The sequence below is a fragment of the Barbus barbus genome (assembly GCF_936440315.1).
Source record: "Barbus barbus genome assembly, chromosome: 26".
Lineage (NCBI taxonomy): Eukaryota > Metazoa > Chordata > Actinopteri > Cypriniformes > Cyprinidae > Barbus > Barbus barbus.
Genome location: NC_136754.1, coordinates 25,775,427 through 25,798,875, shown reverse-complemented (window position 1 = coordinate 25,798,875; position 23,449 = coordinate 25,775,427). Strand labels below are relative to the sequence as shown.

At 37.9% G+C, this 23,449-nt stretch overlaps 1 protein-coding gene across 1 annotated transcript in view; it reads right to left on the bottom strand.

Moving 5' to 3' along the window:
• Nucleotides 1-266: 266 nt before the first annotated feature.
• Nucleotides 267-23,449, bottom strand: part of LOC306846231 (ephrin type-B receptor 3-like) — a 30,628-nt gene continuing 7,445 nt past the window's right edge. Inside the window, exons 5-16 of the mRNA XM_079379453.1 lie at nucleotides 19,415-19,570; nucleotides 18,247-18,582; nucleotides 17,212-17,336; nucleotides 16,669-16,825; nucleotides 16,119-16,227; nucleotides 13,997-14,049; nucleotides 12,061-12,183; nucleotides 10,648-10,895; nucleotides 7,210-7,425; nucleotides 5,430-5,579; nucleotides 4,042-4,235; nucleotides 267-1,560 (exon numbers count right to left, since the gene is read on the bottom strand). Of these exons, the coding sequence (XP_079235579.1) occupies nucleotides 1,452-1,560; nucleotides 4,042-4,235; nucleotides 5,430-5,579; nucleotides 7,210-7,425; nucleotides 10,648-10,895; nucleotides 12,061-12,183; nucleotides 13,997-14,049; nucleotides 16,119-16,227; nucleotides 16,669-16,825; nucleotides 17,212-17,336; nucleotides 18,247-18,582; nucleotides 19,415-19,570 (1,976 nt within the window). The 3' untranslated portion in view covers nucleotides 267-1,451. The remainder of the gene's footprint in view (nucleotides 1,561-4,041; nucleotides 4,236-5,429; nucleotides 5,580-7,209; nucleotides 7,426-10,647; nucleotides 10,896-12,060; nucleotides 12,184-13,996; nucleotides 14,050-16,118; nucleotides 16,228-16,668; nucleotides 16,826-17,211; nucleotides 17,337-18,246; nucleotides 18,583-19,414; nucleotides 19,571-23,449) is intronic.

Here is a 23,449-nt window from a genome sequence, read left to right as displayed (position 1 = left end):
TTTTTGAACCATTAGAATCGCCTGAACAAACTGATTCACTAAAATGAATTTGACTTCCTAATGTTTCATATGAGAGGGGAAATATTTTAAGGGAAATTGTAATTTGATTATTGCCTGTTGCTGCATGTCTAATAGAGTGTGAAACAAAAACCAGTAATGTAGCGTTTTGTTGCAGTATGCACTGAATAAAGCATTTTGGAACATTTCATGTGGGTGTCATGGGTCTCGTAAATCAGCCATTATAATCATGTCAATGACTCTTCAGTTCTTATGAGGCATTTATTTACACAGTTATGCATATTTGAACAGACTGAATTAAAATAAGTGGAATATTCATCAAACAACAGCTCTCGAGTCAAACTGTCATTGTCTCACCTCTCGGATAGATTTGAGTTTTGAATATGGCATGCATGTAAAGCTGTAGAGCTCGACTGGCTCTCTCAAGCACACATGAGCATACTGTACACACACACACACACACACACACACACAGAGCACAATTCCCCCTCGCTCACAGGCAGGGGAAACGGGAGTTTTTAAATCACAGTCTGAAGTCCTCCACGCGGAGAAATCTCTCAAGAGCGTTTCATGGAAGACAAAATACAACAGAGGTAAATAAAACACTCTTCTTGAATCGTAACAGTCCGCTTTTTTAAAGTCAACTCGCCCTTAAAGGACTTTCCATTCTTTGAAAATGTCCTCTTCTCTTTCTGAAAGCTTCAGTTTGAGTCCGTCCTGGCTAGTTTGAAACTTTCATGTGTTCCACTCCTCTCTTCCTTTCTTCAATATGAAGAAAAGATCAGAAGAAGCAAGACTTTGAGGGAAAAAGAGCGGCAAAATATCCTCAAGCCAACATCAAACAGCCCGGGCTTACATTTAATACATTTTTAAAACATTATTACAGTTAGCTTATAATTCTCAAGTCCATCTCATCGTTTGTGGCCTCGGCATGAGAGGAAGAATGGAAGGGATTGGAGTTATGGAAGAGAATGATCGCTTTTTGCCATTAGAGAAACACATGCACACATGCAAACTGAACCTGAGAAGTAGAAACGCCATCAATTTAATTCATGTAATGAAAATTCAGTGTAAACACGATAAAGTCATGACAAAAGGGAGGGAAAGAACAAAGACGATTGCCTGAGGCGCCATCATACAGAATTCCAATTAACATGTGCTGTGTTTTCCCAGCACTCCCCAGGTGCCCCATTCACAGGCTGCCCGTCAGGCCCATACAGTTTTCCATTGGACACGCCGTAGTTTTCCACAGGCTCCTTGGGAGGGGTGCGACACTGTCCCAAATTGTATACAGGTTTTCTATTGGCTCTTCAAGCAATAGTCGGCTCCAGTAATTTTCCATTGGCTTTTTTTGGATTGTCCCAGTCAGGTTTTCTCTTCAAATGGGAATTTGTTGCTAGCCTGGAGGCTCAGCAGGTGTTTTTTTTAATCAGTCAAACCCGTATGGGCAGAGTTTGGCTCATTTGTTGTTTCATGTCTTGTGCATCTCCTATACTCTTCCTCTGATGGCCCGGCAGGGTCCCGCCAACTCGATAGAGATCACTACACAGAGGGAAATACAAAATACAAAAATCAGCTAATGCAGGAAACACTGATCCCACTAATTTGTTCCTTTATCCAGCCAGCCATTCATTAACACATCCATCCATACAGTATTTGTTTCTCCATCCATCCATCCATATATATGCGTCCGTCTGTCTGTCTGTCTATCTATCTATCTAGATATAATTAATTCCTATCTATCTCTATATAATTCCATCTACCCATCCATCCATCCATTCATTCAAATATTTGCCTCTCCATCCATCCATCTATATATGTGTCCATCTGTCTATCCATCGCTCTATATAATCATCTCTTAAATACCATCAAATTCAAATTCTGTTTGCCACTTCATTTTAATTTAGAAACTGAATTGGAGCCATTCTCAATTCAGTTCTGGATGACGTACAACTCAGGTGCAGAAAGAGCTGTGTAAAGATTCTTCAAAATTTCCTAATATTGATTAACAGTGGAACAATATCAGCATATAGGTGTGGAACAACATGAGAGGGAGTGACGACAGCATTTTCATTTTGGGGTAAACTGTTCCTTTAATTTCCAATAAAAAAAGGCCAAATGTGTACACTCTCATTCAAATGAGAACAGTAATCACGCACGCAGACACACAGCTGTCTCTGGAGATTGGATCATGGCATGTCAACAGCCTGGCCAGGGCTGCTCGTGCATACAGATGCAAACATAAATGAATCATACACAGGCCATCAGCATGCAGCATCACGCGGAGGCATGACGTGCTCGCACGCGCACCCGTACACACTCGACCGTTAGGCATGGGGCTCCACTGCCGGCACATTAAAAAGCTCATTAGCTGACTAATTAAAGTCATTGCTCTCTTTTAGCATCTCCTCCATCTCCCTTATTAAGCTCTCTCCGCCACCTCCGCTAGCCCTAGTCTGAACCGAACCAGCTTCCCCAGCGAGCATACACAGCAGCCAGTGAAGAGGAAAGGGCACTGCACTGTGTGTAAGTCAGCCGTTGCTCCGTTCCCAAGACGGTGCGGTTCAAAGCGCTCAAGGCGAGAGCAGCGCGTTTACAAATGCGAGTGAAATGAGTGTGCTTATTTAGTCAGACTCAGCAGTGTTATGGATTGAATTTATTTGCTGGATAATTTATGTGGTTGAAACTGCTTATTGTGAGGAGTTGGGTGGGAGAAAAATCCCTACACATAAACAATGATTTGCATAGTGGGGCGCGGGGAGGGGTAAGCTTATCATGATAGGTATTTTGCTGCACATGTTCAGTTAAAAAATTCAGCTTGTGCTTTACCCGTAGGAAAGATAGATCTCTTTTTAATAGCTCCATTGTTTCTCCTAGAATGCAATGAGACAGAATGAAGAGCAAAGTCAGACGTTTCGAGATCTCAGTAATGTCACAAACTGTACTTAGATTTACAAACATCAGTCAAATGTCAGGAAACTCAAAAACTTCTCTTAAAATTCTCTCCAAGATTGAAAAATCTGAGTTTAGTCTAAGTGCTTATTCAGTTTTAACTCTATAGATATTTTTCAATTGCCCACTTGTATTTGGCATTTTAAATCTCACAATGTGATTTTTTTTGTGACAATGTGAGTACTGCAACTGTGATTTTTTTTCTCGCAATTGCGACTATATCCTACAATGTTACACATGGCAGTTGCTTCTTTGATCCTTGTAATTGTCATTTTAAATCTCACAGTGCCACTTTATCTTGCAACTGTAACGTTTTGAAATTGCAACTTTCAAAGTTGCAAAGTTTCTCATAATTGTGACTTTATATCCCAAAATGTGACGTTACATATGAGCCACATTGCATCTTTGATTCTCATAAATGTGACTTTGTATTGCAAATAGTCTTCTGATTTCCTGTAATTTCTAATTAATAATGTGCAAAGAGACTTTATCTCACCATTATGACTTCTAATTGTCACTTTAAATATCACAATGTTACTTTTTCTTGCAAATTAGTTTTTTGTTATTGACATCGTTGTGATCACAACTGACTTTATTTCTTGTAATTTATATTGAACAAAAGTGAATGTATCTAGCAATTCAACTTGTAATTGTCATTTTAGACTTTAAAATATAATTTTTTCTTGTACTTAAATTGGAAATTAAAGTGACTTATTTATTTGTAACATTTTTATATGACAATTAATTTATAAACAGGTTTTCATACATCTGAGACTTATAAGTTAATACTTGTATGACATATACCTCCAAACTGTATCCTGATTCATGAAAAAGCAACCTCTGAGAAGTACAATCGGATGAAAATTTTTATATATATATATTTAAAATATCACAGTGCTGATATGACAAATTTCCATGCTTAGCAGTAAAAGTAGCAGTAACAGCGTACTATTTGCCGCATTCTCTGCCAATTGGGATTTCACAAACTATATTCCAGTAGGAAGATCCGTCTTTTCCTGTAAGTCAAGGCCATAATTGACCCGTGTCTAATCTGGTTTGTGTTCTGCTCACCCTGAGTGTGTGCTGGTAAGCACTTTGAGGCTCGCGGCATTGCGGAGGAGCTTGTCAAGTGTGCTGACGATCTGTCCGAAGCGCGGCCTCATGTTCCGTTCCTTCACCCAGCACTCCAGCATGAGCTGGTGCAGCACTGCAGGGCAGTCCATGGGAGGAGGCAGCCTGTAGTCCTGCTCCACTGCGTTCATTACCTACAGCATCAACAGACAGAGCAATTACACTGTCCTTTTGCATTAGGACAAACTCGCCAGTATGCAGAGTTTTATTAGGCATACAGTACATGACCGGAATGTTACAATCGTTAAACCATAATAAAGACTAATAGAGTTGAAAAAAGAGCATCTAAGAATAAAACACATAGCATTGTGGTTGCAATACAGATAAAGCAGCAGAAGCTATAGCACTGAATAGAGATAATAAACATTTTGATAAAAGAGATTAGTATTAAATGTAAAAAGGATGGATCTCATTAAATCTGTCAGGAATTTTCTGGGACATATTTCACCACATAAAATAATATAATAAATAATAATTACACAAAACTAATGGCCCATCAAAAAAAAGAAGTACCATTAATATTTATTCTTTTTATACAAACCCATTATCAAATCTCATGAATGTAATTCAAAAAAGTCATTCTCATATTATATTATATTATTCAAAATGCGAGGTATTTGGTGTTCAGCATACTTGTAGTTGTAGTATATGTTGTATTACCATTGATTTGATTTATTGGAATAAATGGTCATTTGATTTAATAGAATCATCGGAATGACAAAAAACAAAAAAAACAAAAAAAACTACCTTTTATTTGATCAAAGTTGTGTTTTTTATTGTTAATAAATAAAGTTAAAGTATAAATAACTGATATCAATAAAAATATGAATTAATATCTTCATTATATTAATATATAATAACTACAATTATATATTAATATAATTAATTTACTATATAAATTATAGTAAATGCATGGATAAATGTAATTCTCATTGCTGTAATGCAAACAAATAATATATCTTTTAAATGTTAAATATTAAGTGCTTAGTGTAGTATTTAATGAATTACCTTTTATTTAGGCTGATTAAAAAATAATACAAAAATAAAAGTACTATTACAGTATTTTTTCTGTTGTTAATACTGTAACACAATGGTTTTTTTATTTATTTAATTTCTACATAAATATGAAAACACCATTGATAATTATAGGAATTACAAAAAAAACAAACATAACTAATTGTCATGAAAATAATGCCACAATATAAAATACTTTAAACATTTTTTAATGCAACATCCAATTTCTTACTTGCCATTTTGGACTAAATTGTCACCTAAACACAAGATTTCATGAGATTCATCAGTGATGTAATACAGAAAAGTTGACATACATCTTGATTGCTCATGTCCCAGTATGGCCGCTCCCCAAATGACATAACCTCCCACATCACGATCCCGTAGCTCCACACATCACTCGCCGAGGTGAACTTTCTGAAGGCGATGGCCTCGGGGGCGGTCCAGCGGATTGGGATCTTTCCCCCCTACGCAATTACACACATACACACAGAGAAGTCATTAAATTCAAACACAGACTTTAAAACCAACGACATGGCTTGAGTCTTCAGCTGCCTAATTAGCGCTAAGACTCGGCCCCTACTCACGGCTTCCTCCCCACGGGGTACTGGGTTCATTAATCTGAGATGAAAACCAGTAGAAATAAAATGGCAGGAATCTAACTATAAACATACCGGTTTGATCTATCCCTCAAACAGACAATGTGAACGGGAAGACTAATCAATACACTAACCCAAGCGAAGTACGAGCTAAACAAGCATGCTAGTGCTAAATCTTCACTGACTGCTAGCATGGCTGGTAACGACACAAATATGTAATCAACATTTTTAGCCAAAAGAGTTGATGTAGATGCTAAAAATAAAATGAAAGGATTTATACAGGATTCTAGTCATTCAATTCCCTTATCCGTAGCTTATCATGTCGGACACACTGAACAAGCCATCACGTACTGTACTGACTACATCCATATGTTTCCATCAGACACAGATAGAGACAGGCTTCTTCCTCATATCAAGTATGCCATCTGTACTCCCGATTCTGATGGTCAAGGCTGTTCTTATCAATTCTTAATGCACACTGTATCTGTAAAGCGCAGATATCGCTACATTTCTGTCCGGCACCTGGATTTCGACAAAACGCTCTCTGAAAATTCCCTCAGAGACTAAAATCCAAAAAAGATGACTCAGGTTAATAAACTAACAAAAAATACCAAACAGCACCATGCTAAAATGGTTTTGGAGATGTATCAAGTCCATAAATACCACAGCATATGCAAGGTATCATAGTATCCCTTTAAATAACATGTAGTGTAAATACCATGGTATTTTAATATGGTAATCATTCAATATCATGGTGTAAAGCAAAGTACCATGGTATTGCCAACTGATATCATGATTACCAATTCAAATACAAATGATAACACCATTATCTATGCTAACATAAACAGCTAACATAGTAAGTTGTAATAATATAGTAATAATAGTATAATAACATAGTAATAATAATATTTAATTAAATGGATCATGAAAACGTTTTTTTTTAATTGCATCTCAACTCAGCTCTAAACTCATGTTTATTTATATAGCACCACTAAAAACAACTATTGTTTACCAAGGTGCTGTACAATAAATCAAATATCATAAACATTAACACCATAAACAACATGAATTACAGCAATGAAAAGACCAGACACAGCACAATTAACTCCAATTAAAAGCCAGAGAAAAAGAAGGGTTAACGAGGCATTTCTAATAAAAACTGGTAGCCTGTTCTAGAGCTAGAGTTTTGGTGCATACTTTACAATTTTTTTTAGTTTACATGGCCTGGAATGGCCAAAGTTATGTCCTTTTTATTACAAAAAAAATAATAATTAAATTAAATTTAAAATTTTTATATAATTTTTTATTTTATTATTTATAAAGGAAAGAACTGTTTGTACTAAGTGTATTGGTTACCAATTTGCACAGACAAAGTACTTATGATAAGCTACTATAATGGCTTAGTGGGGATTGTAGGATTTATTAGAACAGGGATATTTCATTATTGCTTTTGCATTGTTATATAACAGCAAACATGCGTGACCTTAACCAAACTCACCAATGAGCTGGTGTAGGTGGGGTCCGACGAGTTATCATCCAAAAAGCGAGAGAGACCAAAATCGGACACTTTGCACACCAGGTTGCTGTTGACGAGCACGTTGCGGGCAGCCAGGTCACGGTGGACGTAGTTCATGTCGGACAGATACTTCATGCCAGCTGCGATCCCCCTCAACATGCCAACCAGCTGCGTTACGGTAAACCTGCCATCGTTCAGCTGAGAGGGAACAGTACAATAGAAGAGGGAGAGTGGCATTAACAGATGTAAACACGACACTACACCAGTTCTCCTCGTTCTAATCAGCCTGACTCTGACAGAGCCGCTGGACTAATTCTACTCGCAGCAGCCCGTAATCTTCTTCAGAGTATCAGGATGCCAATGCTAGTAAGAAGTGTCTCCACAAAACTCCACAAAGCTAATCCTTATGGAAGAATTTCCTTTGCAATAGCACTGAATATTTGAAAGCGTAATTCAATTACACACTTCACATAGAATATCAAAGCCACATGTTTTCATTTTCATATTCTGAATAGAGAAACTCTGAAGCGGTGGTCCTCTGCAGGGCTGCAAGTCTGTTTGGATAGGATCAGAGCAGGAATAAAACAATGTAAAATTCTAATATTAAAATGCAAATGACCATATTATCGTACAGAGTTGGGACAGCAAAATAAACGGGCTTATCAGCGACTCCATTTGCTATTACGTCAATGGCCGTGCATCAAATAAATCTCCACTGCATTGGCACAAATGAGAAAATATGATCAAAACTACATTAAATACAGGTTCACAAGCAGCCTAGTTTATACAGTGCCTAATAGACATTTAAAAATTAACACCAAACCAATGCACATTACCATTCAAAACTTTGGGAATAATTTGATATTATTATTGAGACTTATTAAGAGAGATCTTGTCTTTTATTAATGTTTTATGTCCAACATAAAAAAGTAATGCTACAGCCCAAGTTCTGGTGTTAGAGAAACCTCTAAGGGGAAATTCACAAGTCTACTGTTCACAAATAGCACATGGTTCATGCTAAGCCTCCAAGCAAAAGGACATCATCACGTCTGTAGCCATTCTCACTTGATTTGGCTCCAGTGACGATAAACATTCTGGTATGAGATTTTGATGTTGATGCTTTTTTTTCCTTCTGAAGTTGAAGATGAATCATGCCAAAGCTTGTTCTTCTAGATATTTTTAGAAGTGTGTTTGTGTGTATGCGTGGAAATGAGTGCGCTTGTGTCCCTGGCTGGACTTTGTGTGAGTACAAGCTGTGCCGTAGGAAGATGTCGGGGGATGAGACATTGGTTGGGTGGGCTTTAAGTTGTGTCATCTGCTTGGTGGTCAGACAGAGCAAGAACAATCCACCTCTGGATGTCTAAGCTCCTCTGCATCGACTGTCTGCATGGGTCGGTTAAGGTTCTGGAGTGCAAACTGTTTACTGTAGAAACTGAGGGGTTATACAAGGTCTCACAAGATTATTAGTAAGGTTTTGAAATGCCAGATGTTGACACAAGTTAAAGGTGAAGCAAGATTCTGTCTAAAGCACCATGAATAACTGTTTAATGCTGAGGAGTTATCAAATTCCCCTGTCAGCGCAAAAGAAGTTCTGGCCAAGGGAAGTTTTGCTATCTAAGTTATGTAAAGTAATGTGACGTGCTTCAGATTGAAACAGAATATTCAGTAAAACTTGATTTTGTCCATCGGGAATTGATTGAAAGAGTTATAACATTTTGATGAAAGATTATGAAGCCAAGCATTTTTTTTCTTAGCACCAGGCTCTTTTTTCAAAAGCTGCATACTTTTGAAAACTCTTCTTTCATTCTTTTTAATGTATGCACTGCAGCAGTTTTTATTGCAATGGCACTTGATTTAATATGCGATTGATGTATTTTAACACCCCATCTAGACCGCAAGCGAGCAATGCAACACGACTCAACAGTTTCTTTCATTATAATAGTAGTGTTCGAGTTCGTCACATTGCGTTGCTAGCAGTATAAATGGGGTGCCGTTTTAAACGCTTTCAATTTGTGTAGAATAGAGTCTCAAAGACAGATTGTGGGATGGTTTGAGGTGAGAAAAAAACACTCTCCATTTAATATAAAGCAAGTAAGATAAAGTTTTTTTTTCATTTTTAATTAAATGTCAAAGCTAAAGTGGTCTATTTTATGCATAGCAGTGGACACTTGTGCTTTTCAGCTGAAACTGTTCCCAGCGAAATTTGTCATTTTGAATCACTCAGCAATAATGGCACCATGGACAGGTACAAGGACAGAATTTAGGGATAGAGAGTGAATTTCACAAGTTAGTTCAACTCTGTAAGAGATGAATATTAAACTAGAGTTTGGCTAAGATGCAGGTGTGTAATTAACAATTATATTATGTCCTCGGTCAGTCTTGAGTTGTCAGAAAGCACACAAACAAAATTTGGCAACAATTTAGTATAGGGACCAGTTCTCACTATTAAGTAGTTGCTTATTAGCATGCCTCTTATTAACATATTGGTTGTTTATTAGTAATTATAAAGCACATATTCTGCATGACCATATTCTGCATCCCTAATCCAACCCAATACCTAAACTTTACAACTATCTTACTAACTATTAATAAGCAGCAAATTAGGAGTTTATTAAGGCAAAAGTTGTAGCTAAAGGTTTGTTAATAGCAAGAACTGGACCCTAAAATAAAGTGTGACCCAAATTTTTTAAATATTTAAAAAAGTGTTAAGAAAATTAGAATTTTTTGAAAAACAAATGTTTAAAAACAGTTAAGTGCAGTTTTAAAAATGATGTGTTTTCATGTTTACTCGTGTGAGTAAACTGTTAATGTTAAATATTTACTGTTTTTACCTGATTTTTTATGTTTTTCAAAGTGTGATTTCTTTTTTGTGAATTTTATTGAATCCAGTTACATAAACATAATGATCATACCCAGAATCTTAACATAAAACATTTAAAACAAGCTTTGAAATTTCTTTTTTTTTTTACGATCGACTTGTATGTCTTTTATTAATATTCATATTTCATAGTTTGCATTTGATTTACTATTTGTATTAATATTGCCAGTTTTGTATGCATGTGCTGTAAAGACCTCTGGTGAATGAAATCGGTGCATTCCATACATTTGATTGTCTTTAATTATTTTAGTTGTTAAAGCAGTATACATTTGATTGTGGACACTATTAGCTCCAGAAGAATGTGTATTATGCATTATGATGGCTAATAATTGGATGATAATGACAACCTTTAGCCAATATTTTTGTCAAATGTACCAGTGGGCAAATTTAACAGAGTTAGAAACCTGGATAACTTAGCCGGGTCACACTAATGATGTCTAAAATGCCCATGGGCTCAGCTCCTGATGCTGTATACTGAGAAAGCAAATAAGTAAGGCTAATGCAATAAAGCAGTTTGGCATTAAATATGATCTCAGTCTTACTCTTAGGAAGGAGTCGAGCGCTCCGTTCTCCATGAACTCTGTAACAATAAGCACCGGGCAACTCCTGGTCAGAACACCCTCCAAGTGGATGACATTGGGATGTTCAAACTGGCCCATGATGCTGGCCTCGCTAAGGAAGTCTCGTCTTTGGCGCTCCGTGTAGCCCGCCTTCAGCGTCTTGATGGCCACGGTCATTTCCTTTCGGCCAGGCTGCTTGAGTCGGCCTCGACACACCTCCCCGAACTCTCCTGAATGAATTGAACAGAGGAAGAGGGGAGAGGGAGTGGGGTGGGGGTGTGAGGGAGAGGGAGGATTATTGGTTTGAGCTCAGGATCAAAAACCATTCGAGGGAAGAAATGATGCACCGCTGAAAACCAAGGAAAGTGCAAACGAGAGAAAAGAAGGGATGGCAGCAGTTTAGGGTTTGAATAGGCAGGGGACGGATGGAGAGAGAGGGTGAGAGAGGAGTTTAGGGACACGCTGTGGAGAAGGAGGAGACAGAAATGTAAGGGTTGTGGGGGTTTTGGGCCTGGACTCTGGATGTGAAAGTTTGAAACGAGGTGGAGGGAATTGATTCAGATCGTAAAACATGGGAGTGGCCAAACACAAGCACAGGGATAGATAAATAAATGATAATAAAAAACATAGGTAAAGGCAGCAAGCAGCATGTATACGGTTAGTTACACAATAAATTCTCTACTTTATCTCCCAAGAATATGGTGTATTGTAAACAATTATAAATAAATATTTTCAAATATTTCCTCCGAGGCAGTGGTTCTTAACTGGTACGTTACACATCTGTTCTTACAGGGGTTATAGACATAAAGGACAAACACACTGAATGTAAATTATAGAATGCAACTAATTATTCAGCAGCTGTTTTCAACACTGATAATAATAACACGTGTCTTGAGCATCAAATCAGCATATTAGAATAATCCTTCAGAAATCATCTGACACTGAAGGCTGCTGAAAATTTAGCTTTGAATCAGAGGAATAAATTACATTATATATATATAAATTGTAACAACATTTCACAATATTAGTATTTTTACATTCATTTTTATTAAATAAACATAGCCTTAATGAGTCTTATGAATGGTGGTGTGTGATTTTTAAAAATATTGTTAGATCTATGCAGTTCATGGTAATATTCATAAATAGCAATGTTTGGTTTTAAAGACACTTTGTTAATTTTGTATGATAAATAACTGGTACTCTTGTCATGTAAAATCTGGTTCCTGAAGCAAAACCAGTGTAAACCCACTGCTCCAAGGCATGCCTGAAAACACAGTTAGAGATTTCCACCAAACTTTAATATTTTATAGGTTTATGTAAAACGAGATATCAGGTGTTAGTATATTCTTCATTAATAAGAAAGGCCTGTTTTTAATACTGAGAAATGTGGTTTACCTGCTCCAATGACTTCCTCTATCTTCACACATGAGATGTCAATCTCTCGGGCAAACTCATGAACGGCCTCGTTCGGGTCTTCATATGTAAAAGGGTCAATGTAAACTTTTACACCGGGGGACACTAAAACCAAAAGACAAAGAATGTTTTTCAGTCCATTCTTTTTGCAATTTTTATTATTATTTATTACTGTAAATAGGCTAGGTACACTGTAAAAATTCCCTAAATATTTTAGGGAAACATAATACAGTACAATTAGGGACCTACTATTGTTTTTCATAATAAATGATAAGGTAACTATTTTTTACTACCAGAAACTCCATAATTTCCTCTTGTATTCTTGTTAAATGTATATTTTGACATTAAATTATATGGAAATACATACTTTTTAACATCCAAAACCAAATATTTTATAGTAAAATACTTACATTTAACAAATGAACAGATTTTTATTGTAAGATTTTTTCATTATTTTCTTATTAAAATTATGAACATTTTAACAGTGTAGAAGTGGAAATTGATATAGGTTGTCCGCACATACACTCACCTAAAGGATTATTAGGAACACCATACTAATACTGTGTTTGACCCCCTTTCGCCTTCAGAACTGCCTTAATTCTACGTGGCATTGATTCAACAAGGTGCTGAAAGCATTCTTTAGAAATGTTGGCCCATATTGATAGGATAGCATCTTGCAGTTGATGGAGATTTGTGGGATGCACATCCAGGGCACGAAGCTCCCGTTCCACCACATCCCAAAGATGCTCTATTGGGTTGCGATCTGGTGACTGTGGGGGCCATTTTAGTACAGTGAACTCATTGTCATGTTCAAGAAACCAATTTGAAATGATGCGAGCTTTGTGCCATGGTGCATTATCCTGCTGGAAGTAGCCATCAGAGGATGGGTACATGGTGGTCATAAAGGGATGGACATGGTCAGAAACAATGCTCAGGTAGGCCGTGGCATTTAAACGATGCCCAATTGGCACTAAGGGGCCTAAAGTGTGCCAAGAAACATCCCCCACACCATTACACCACCACCACCAGCCTGCACAGTGGTAACAAGGCATGATGGATCCATGTTCTCATTCTGTTTACGCCAAATTCTGACTCTACCATCTGAATGTCTCAACAGAAATCGAGACTCATCAGACCAGGCAACATTTTTCCAGTCTTCAACCGTCCAATTTTGGTGAGCTTGTGCAAATTGTAGCCTCTTTTTCCTATTTGTAGTGGAGATGAGTGGTACCCGGTGGGGTCTTCTGCTGTTGTAGCCCATCCGCCTCAAGGTTGTGCGTGTTGTGGCTTCACAAATGCTTTGCTGCATACCTCGGTTGTAACGAGTGGTTATTTCAGTCAAAGTTGCTCTTCTATCAGCTTGAATCAGTCGGCCCATTCTCCTCTGACCTCTAGCATCAACAAGGCATTTTCGCCCACAGGACTGCCGCATACTGGATGTTTTTCCCTTTTCACACCATTCTTTGTAAACCCTAGAAATGGTTGTGCGTGAAAATCCCAGTAACTGAGCAGATTGTGAAATACTCAGACCGGCCCGTCTGGCACCAACAACCATGCCACGCTCAAAATTGCTTAAATCACCTTTCTTTCCCATTCTGACATTCAGTTTGGAGTTCAGGAGATTGTCTTGACCAGGACCACACCCCTAAATGCATTGAAGCAACTGCCATGTGATTGGTTGATTAGATAATTGCATTAATGAGAAATTTAACAGGTGTTCCTAATAATCCTTTAGGTGAGTGTAAGTCACAATGCAATGCGTTGGATCATGTGTACCACCCTTTAAGGCGATGACTCTTGACTTTATCATTTTATAAAAGCTATATCACTGCATCATTTTCACAAGCTTTCTCTCGTCACAGTAATAAATATATACAGCAAAAAATATGTTTTTGGCAAACAGTGCAGATATACTCACCGTACTGCTGCAATTTTTCAGTATACTCCAGCTCAGAGCCAGTACGCTGCCGTCTGTAACCAGATTATACACACACTGAGAGTCTGGCTTAAGACTGGATTTACACACTACAGGCACAAAAAAATGTAACTGGGGCATTTTGTGAAAGAGAACATTTGAGTGCTTTAGGTATTTCATATGCTTCAATCATAAATTATGTCCCTCAAATTGCACGACAAGCTAGTTTTATCAATATAAACTTACACAGGTAATGCACTTTCTAAATACCTACGATTTCTCGCCATTCTGCCTAATTGCAATACGGTACATGCAGGATTCAAAGGCCGGGTCACCACAACAAGCAGCACGAAAGATCAACCGTCAAGACTGTCTTGTTGTCGCTTCAAACCAGAACCGCTCCATTACACGGTTCAGATGAGCCAAAATGTAGGATGTACTCCAAAAACACTAAGTCAATTAACACCAAATCATGGGTTGAGCCTTAAGCGAGGAACAAATAACCAAGCCCAAGAACATACATGCTAATCTGGGCTAGGTTCATGCCTGCATCAAGTATCTGAAGACAGTGAACAGTGCATTTAAATCTCGGCCTTTCATTAAGATCTCTTTGTTTCGCTAACTCTGCATAAGTAGCATGTTTGAAAAGGAACGGGAGCAAAGGGGCCTATTGGAATTCACCATCTGTGGGATTCCTTTTGTCTCTTGACCTGTGCTAACAATGACGCCTGCTGCTAATTAGCATCTCATCTCCAATTTAAATGTCGGAAGGAAAAGAATGACGCTTCAGTGCACACACACACACACACACACAAAGAACACATTAGGATACTAGCGCAGAGGGCATGAATGAGAGAGAAGAATGAGCTTGAAGCGGAGAGGAGGAGACGCTTTGGCACAACAAGGCGGTCACAGTCAAGAAGAATGTGTCAAATAGACACTGTGGCAGTCTGCCGTCTCTGGAGTGATTGGCAATGTCCCAGTCTTCGCTCGGATCTGGGCGAAGTGGCCTCAAATGAGCATCTTGTGAGAGTCTCTTAAATATCGGAAGTCAGATGCACTTTGAAGTCTGTTTTGCAGTCTTTATCTGATCTCATTTTGCTGTTGGGCTATTGAGTTTGTTTGACACCAAGTACTGAGGCATTCAAACGATAAACAATACAAAAAGCTCTTTGCTAAATCAACATGAAATCTAAATGGACCCTCTTTACTTTCTTACTACAAGTTCCTGGTCTAAAGGCGCGGTCACATTAGCAAAATTTCGGGGAAATTTTGTAAGCCAAAAAGGTCCATTGTCTGTTGTCAATAGTGTAGCAATGTACGCGCACTTCCAAACCAAGTAGCCTGTGGTTAGTAAGTCTGGTGAATCCATGTGACCACCTTCAATATGTTGCAAAATCTGCATGGGGAAATCTTTCACTCTCAGCAAAATTCCTGATCACATGGATTCCTACAGTAATGAACTTTTTCACATTTCCAGGGTTCTCAGAATCGTAAATCGTCATAGTCATCACAGTCTTTAAAAAGGGTAAATGGCTGGTTTTTGCCATGCTAATATTCGCTGCACTGGTACATGTGACTGCATCTAAACTGTGCATAATTTCTCAGTACACGAAATTCGTAAAGTATATAGGGACGGTATGATTCACTGATTCACATCCGTACATTGGCATAAAAGTTAACAATGCAATGCATCAATTTAAAAAATTGTGTATCGGATAGTAGTTGGCATTTGTATTGCGATGCATCGTTTCTAACATATTCGGATCGGTAAAAACCAATTACTTTTATTATTTATTATTTTGTGACCAATATTTTATACGTAGATTGATTGTTTCAAACCACATTATGAAAGTAAGATGGATTCATGTTGACTTTTATTTTGAAGCATGTTTTAACCAATATTGCCCGTACAATGACAGTCAATGTCCAAAGCAATGTTGTTTATAAAAATTACTTTTTTCAAAATGTCTTATTTTGTGGTCCACAGAAGAAAGAAAATTATAGTTAATAGTAACTATACTATAGTAATAGTAATAGTATAATAGTTTTAAACAAAATGAGAGTGGGTAAATGATGACATAACCATCTAAGTCACGTATGGGTGTTCATTAATAATACTTACTTAAGGCAGACAACAGCGATGACCACCATGGCGATAATGACCACAAATCCAGCCGAGGCAGAGCCCACAATGAGTGGCAACAGGTCCTGTACTGACCGCTCTGGGTCATCTGTCAGATGAATTTAGATACATTTAGAATACCAGTAATGATAAAATATGCAAAACTGCACTTCATATGCGATGTTACTTTTAAAATCTATCAGGAAGAATAAAAATAGACTGTTGCTTTTGACAAGGTAAGAGTTAATAAATAAATATGAATGGCATCAGATCATACAGCCTTGAAAGAATCTGATGCAAAATGTTTCGATTCATAATGAAATCTTTGACTTAGACACATGAAACTTTTCTGGGGTCTTTTTCTCAGGAGAAATATCTATGGAGCAGGAGATTTAACCAAAGGATAAACAATTCGGATATTACAGAGATCTCATTTGTGATTATTTTTTCCAATGGGTAGGTGTACATGGTTTGGTGTATAAAAAAATGCACTTAGCCACTCAGTATCTTTGTAACAGATGCAAAAGAAAGAAAAAGTCTATGTTCTTACCATACAGACTTGTACTGAAGTCCACCGGGCTGCTATAGCGTCCGTAACCAGCTACGGTCCGAGCACGTACCTGGACGACGTACACCGTGCCAGCTTTTAAACCCTCCACTTTGGCAGAAGTGTGCTGTGCAGTGACGGTGTGCGAGAATGACTCTCCCTGAGAAACAGAAACACGTAGAGATTAAAGGACCGAAACTAGACTCTTGAGTCATTGAATGCTTAGAGTGAATGTTTAGTTAACAGTTTTCACTGCAATTAGTGGATCAAAAGTATTTGAAAGACAATCCTGGGCTAAAACTGTCAACCAAACACGTGGAGGAAGTAAATCCTATAGACGAATTAAGCTCCACTCTTTTTAGAATTAGCCATTGGATTTTGACCAGTGGCCATCTGTTGTTCCATTGTACTCCACTTTAAGACGAGCCAGGGTTACTTTGAGCTCAAGCCAGTTAAACCCATGCTGGGTGCCTGGTGTAATGTCATCTGGCTGGGGTTCAAGAGTTCTTCAGTCAGGGGTGATTTAGATGCACAGCAGTTCCTCACCCTCTCCTGGTACTTGATCTCATAATCCAGGATCACGCCATTGGGCCGCTCTGGGGGCAGCCAGGAGAGGCTGAGAGTGCCAGCTGTGGCCCGCATTAAGTGGACGGTGGGGACCGCTGATGGAGCTGGAGGTGTTCAGAGATGGAGAGAGAAAAAGCAGAATAACTTTATTAGAATAACATCAGATTATTTAAGGCCATGACTCTTTACTGGTGGGTCGGGACCCATAAAGGGTCTCTAGTCAGTTCTGATAGAATGGACAGCTGGGAAATAAAATTCTAAATGCAAATACAAAAATAAAATAAAAATGTGAATTTAAAACTGAAGAGAAAACGCATACGCAAATGAATAAAATTATGCAATATAAGAATAATGTATTCTGTTCACTTTGTGTAATAAACAGAAGAATTAAACATAAAATACTTGTTTATCATTATTTTGATCATATTGCTTGTGGGTCAATGGCAATGACAATGGTCTCTTTTTAATTTATTCAAAGATTCATACATGCAACAGACTGACCTGCAACAAACCTCTGATGAACATATCAAAATGTCAAAATATAAAGTATGACCTTTAAAAATTTACTTCTTTAATTATTATTTTTAGCCACCAAATAATAGTCGTGGTGAGACTAGCATGCAAAATGAATGAATAATAATATAATATAATAATATTATGTTATATTATATTATGGCATTAAATTTTTATAACATATATTATATATATAATGGGTATATATGTATGTATATATATATATATATATATATATATATATATTTTTTTATTTTTATTTTTTTTTAAAAACCATGTGAAACCAACATGATTTCAAGAGTACATTTCATAGAATTTTAAAAGACTTTTCATTTTCTTTATGAGGACACTGTTATTGGTCATTGACCCTTGTGCCAATGTTTTATAAAAAAGATAAGCCATTTGAGCCTGTATTTTACTGTGATTTTACCTGTTTGGTGCAGATTAAACAGTCTCCTGTGGTTTACTGGTTTATTAGACAATTGAAAATGAATTTCTCACCTGCTTGATTGGTGGTGATATTGACAGTAGCATATTGCGGGGTGGATGGGCTCTTGGGGGACACCCCGTTGACAGCCTGGATCTCAAAGCTGTAATGGGTGTGAGCCTGTAGATTCCTCACCGCCGCCTGCTTCTCGGCCAGACCCAACCGCCGCGGCGACACCTCCACGTTATCGTCACACCGCGCACAGGACCCGCCATCGTGCAGGCACTTCTTACACACCACGTTATACACCACGTCACCTCTCCCGCCCAAATCCCGCGGCTCGGACCACTCCAGTGACACTGAAGTCTCGTTCACACTGGAGATCACGTTTAATGGAGCCGAGGGAACAGCTAGGAAGACAACGGTCATTCTCGTGAAACATGTATAATTTAACAGACCAAATATGATGTCCTGGAGCAAACCATTTTCTGCACATACGGTATATGTTTAGTCAGGAATAAAAAATACCACTTCGTAGATCGCTACATAGTATTCCAAGTCTAATAAAAAATCTGGAGCTTTAAAGTAAGGCTGTCATTGGGAAAATTATCTAATTATTCTTGCATATTTGTTTCAAAAATGTCTAATTTACAATGTACTCCATAGTTAACTTGTCAGGGTCAAATCTCCAACCAACAAATCTTGCTCAGTGAATCATGATGTAAACTAATTAAATCCAGAGGCTGGATTTTCAAAGCACAACTGCCTAAGGAACTGGAAGCTTTGGTTACAATTATTGAAAAGGAATAAATATTTTTTTTCCCTTTTGTTTGTGCTTACCTCCAGCACAATTCCGTTTTTAAATTCATAAATAACAAACAACATTCAGGCTTCCTGAAAACGTTCAAAAGACCACCACTGAAAAAAAAATCTCTCCAACTAGGGGATTTTGCAACACATTGCATCAATGTGTGAATTCATGTGATATTTCCAATTAAATCCATGTGTCAAGATTCAACGGTGCTGAAGCTAACCGGTTGTAATCGCATGCTTTATGTGCTAGATGCTGAGAACCGACAGGCTTACATTAGCGATCATGACCTTTTTATCAACACGCTTTCCTGTGTCATTAGTCGCCACATCAAACGGGCCAAATGCACAGGACAGACCTTTTCAACATATAATTAGCACAATGTGGGAGCTATGTTAATTTGACAAGTGCTACTGATGATCATCACTTACTAGTGCAGGCCGCGTCAGGGGGGTCGCTGTCAGAGCGGTAGTAGCCGCTTTGACAAGGGCAAATGCTGGACGCCCTAGAGCTGGCCCGGCTGTTGGAAGGGCACGGCATACAAGAACCCTCACCCTGTTTGGATTTGAAGGTCCCTGGGGTGCACGCTAAAGGGTCATAAAGAAAACAACATGTAGTTTTCAAAAATAAACCATACAAAGTTCAATTTATTTTAATATTGACATTTTTTAAAAATTTGTCCTAATAGTACACTAAACCAATATTAACTTAAAACATGCTTCTAATTTAATTTATTTTTAGTCAAAAATATTTCTGAACATCACTGGATCAACCTAAATACATTTGGTTACATAAACAAATCCAAACAGAAATAGCTCCTTAATGGAATATTACAGAATGCTGAAATTTGGGTATGTGGGTTACCACAACATTTTTTTTTTTTTTTTTACTCCCTCTTTTTCTTTCAAAAGAGAGAGAGAGAGAGAGAAAAAATATTGGTTAAAATAAGACACAATGGAAGTGAATGGGGCTAATAAAAAAGTATAGCTAAAAGATGAACAGTCTGTGTGTTAACATGATTTTACTATGCAACACTTTAAGAATCCAAACACTGGTTGAACCTGGGTCATTTTTGGGGGGTTATTTTGTTCGACCCAAATGCCGGGTTGAGCCTGGGTCATTCTTTGGGTAAATTGGGTAGTTTTTGTGTTACCCAGTGGCTAGGTCTAATGCATATTTTTAATGCAATATGCATAAAAGTTGTGGGGAAGTCGTGGCCTAATGGTTTGAGTCTTGGGCTGGCAGGACCCTCAATACCACGACTGAGGTGAGACCCTTGAGCAAGGCACCGAACCCCCAACTGCTCCCCGGTCGCTGCAGCATAAATGGCTGCCCACTGCTCCGGGTGTGTTTTCACGATGTGTGTGTGCACTTTGGATGGGTTAAATGCAGCGAACAAATTCTGAGTATGGGTCGCCATATGTCACATCACTTTCACTTTTTATATATTTTAATATTATTGTAAAAATAAATGGGTAAAATCAACCAATCATGCTGGGTTGAAAAAACAACCCAACTTGCTGGGTAAGGTTAGCCTAATGTGTTCTGTCCTCTATTTACCCAGCCGCTGAGCTAAAACAGCCCAAATTGGGTGGTTTTAAATCCAGTGTTTTTTAGAGTGAAAGTTCAATCCATTGCCATGATAACACAATGCCCAAAAATAAAAAAAAAAGGTCAAATAATACTCAAGTTTTAACAGAAGAATTAAAGTGCTTTTATATTATAAACTTCACATTTCTGCAAAATGGTCCCATTCACTTCCATTGCAAATGCCTTACAGAAACATCATTGCCACGACAAGATAATGCCTGAAACCCTAAAACGGCTGTAAAAAAAGCTCATAATATACTCATGTTTTAGCAGAAGAATTAATGTGTTTTTATATTATAAGCTTCACGTTTCTGCTTAAATCAACGCTGAACAGATTGGAGCTGAATAATAACACTATTGTCTTTTTAGAGCTGTTCACAGCAGTATATGGATTTGTCTCATATTTTATGAAGTTTGAATCATTGATTCTATTAGTTTCCTGTATATTATACCGTGAAGCTGCTTTGAAACAATCTGTGTTGTATAAACAGATTAAGGTGACTTGCCTTGCTTTTAAATCCTCCAGAAATTTGCTTCTATTGTGAGTGTCGCACCTCAAACTTTCTTTTTTCTCTCTTTTTAATGGAGGCAATGAGAGGGATGACAAAATGATTTCTTGTAGTAATTAACATTATCAGTTATGCTTAACTTGTATTGAACCTGGAATATTCTTTTAAGGATAAAACTTTTCAGTATTGTGTCACCATTTCATATCCAAAGTAAAATCTGGGTCATGAACCAGCTGCGAATAATATATTTTCCCTCGCAAAACTGACACACTTATGAATATAATTCAGAACATTTATACCAAGAATGAATCACCTAAGATCAGATAAAGTTAGTTTTCTAACCGCACCGTTGAGGCCAACTGTGCTATAATGATGCACTAAAGTCAGTCTGTTTCATTTGGAAGAAAATGGCTGATGTAACAGTCTGGCTGAGGAATCGGCTGCTTTCTGTTTTTCCTGTAAACAATCCACCACACCCGTATCTCCACACCAAACACTGCAGTTAATGGGGACCAGGCCGAGAGATGTGTCCTGCATGGGACACCACAGGTGATTTATAGCAAATACAGAAAAAAATCATCTTCAGTATTCCTCCCATGACACATATCACTTCACGGCTAGTGTAATAAGACAGTGGAAAATCCGAGTGAGTGGCCCCTGCTCTTAGCCTTATCACGCGTGGCGTTACACATTCAGACTCAGCGCGAGAATGAGACGGGAAGAGCTTTGAGAGAGAGAGAGAGAGAGAGAGAGAGAGAGAGTGAGAACATGCCCAACCTGACAGATAAATGTTAACTGGGCTTGGCTGTTTCCTTTCTGTGTGTGTGTGGGTGTGTGTGTGTGTGTGTGTGTGTCAGTGGGCCTGCGGATTAAAGCTGAAAGGTGATAAAGGAAATTAGACGCACTCTCCATTGGCCACGGCGCATCTCACGGCTGTATAGCGCGGCCCGGGAGAGTCGTTTATCAGTCCTTTAAGGCAAGCTCTTAACCTTGAACAACCAGATGGAAACAAATGAGCCGCCACATACTGGCAATCTCAAAGGAAGTTCCCCTCTGTCCACCAGTTCCTTCCCAGAGAACAAACCAGGAGGTAAAATGTCCAATTCACATTTTATTACTCGGAGCCCACCTCATCATTTGTTCGCACTCCCTCTCTCTCCTCCCCCGCTCTCTCTGTAGTCTATCTTTTAATTTTCCCCATTACTCTCCCAGACTCGCGTCGGAGAATTGGTCTCGCCTTCTGCAGAACTATCCGTCTCTGGTATATCGCTCTGTTAGGACCCTATCAGATGTGTCAGTGGAAGCTGTGGGCTGCCGCTGTTGGCAGCTTTGTTCTCTGACACCACTGCAGTCTTCCACCCATTACTGAGACTCTCTCTCTTCTGTGCTGAGCCCAGATAAGGTCTGCGGGGAGACTGTGGATCAGTACGGGTGAATCCTCGCATTGTTCTCACTGTTCGAGAATCCAGATTTTGGACTGGTGATACTAGTCTTGTTGAGCTCCTAAATTCTGGCCTTTTCATATTCACCTAAAAATCCTATTAGCCGTTTTGGCCTTTAACCCCAGAATGCAAAGAGAAATCCAATTAGATAATAGTATTATAACACTACTTGCGCCAAAGGCATACGACTTTCTTCTATGGAATTCAAATAGAGAAATGCTGCAAATTGTGTTGGCTATTCATTTAATGTAAGTGAACACAAGAAGCACCATAAAGTTTTATGAAAGCAGTCAATATGGATTCCCATTTACATTTATTATAAATTTTCATTTTGGGTGAACTACTGATGTAATTGTGTGTGTTGTGAGCTGACTTTTGTGTGGACAAATCTGCAAAACTGTCTTTTGGGGATATTTGAAGGCATAATTAACGCTGAAAATAAAAATGCTCTCTTTTCTTTGCATATTACTGTTGTGGTGTAGATTTGATAAAATATACACTGTAATTCAAAAGTTTGAGGCTGAAGAGTTTTTTTTTTTTTAACTAAGTCTCTAATTCTTATTGAGATTGCATTTATTTGATAAAACTGCAGCAAAAATAGTAAAATTGTGAAATATTATTTCAATTTAAACTGTTTTCTATTTTGCTATATTTTAAAATGTAATTAATTCCAGTGATGGCAAAGCTGAAGTACTCCAATCGTTTACCACATATACAATTGAACATGTTTAAGAAACATAACACTGTCAAGTCTCTACAAATTTACTTAGAAACATGAAAAATTGAAATCTATTTGGAGCCATGTGTTAATACAAACAAATTTTTAACATAAAAACAGCAATCCACTAAATGTAAAAGTAGCTCACATTATGAAAAAACTTACCAGATAAATTCTTTGAATGTCAAGAAGAAGCTACTTATTGTG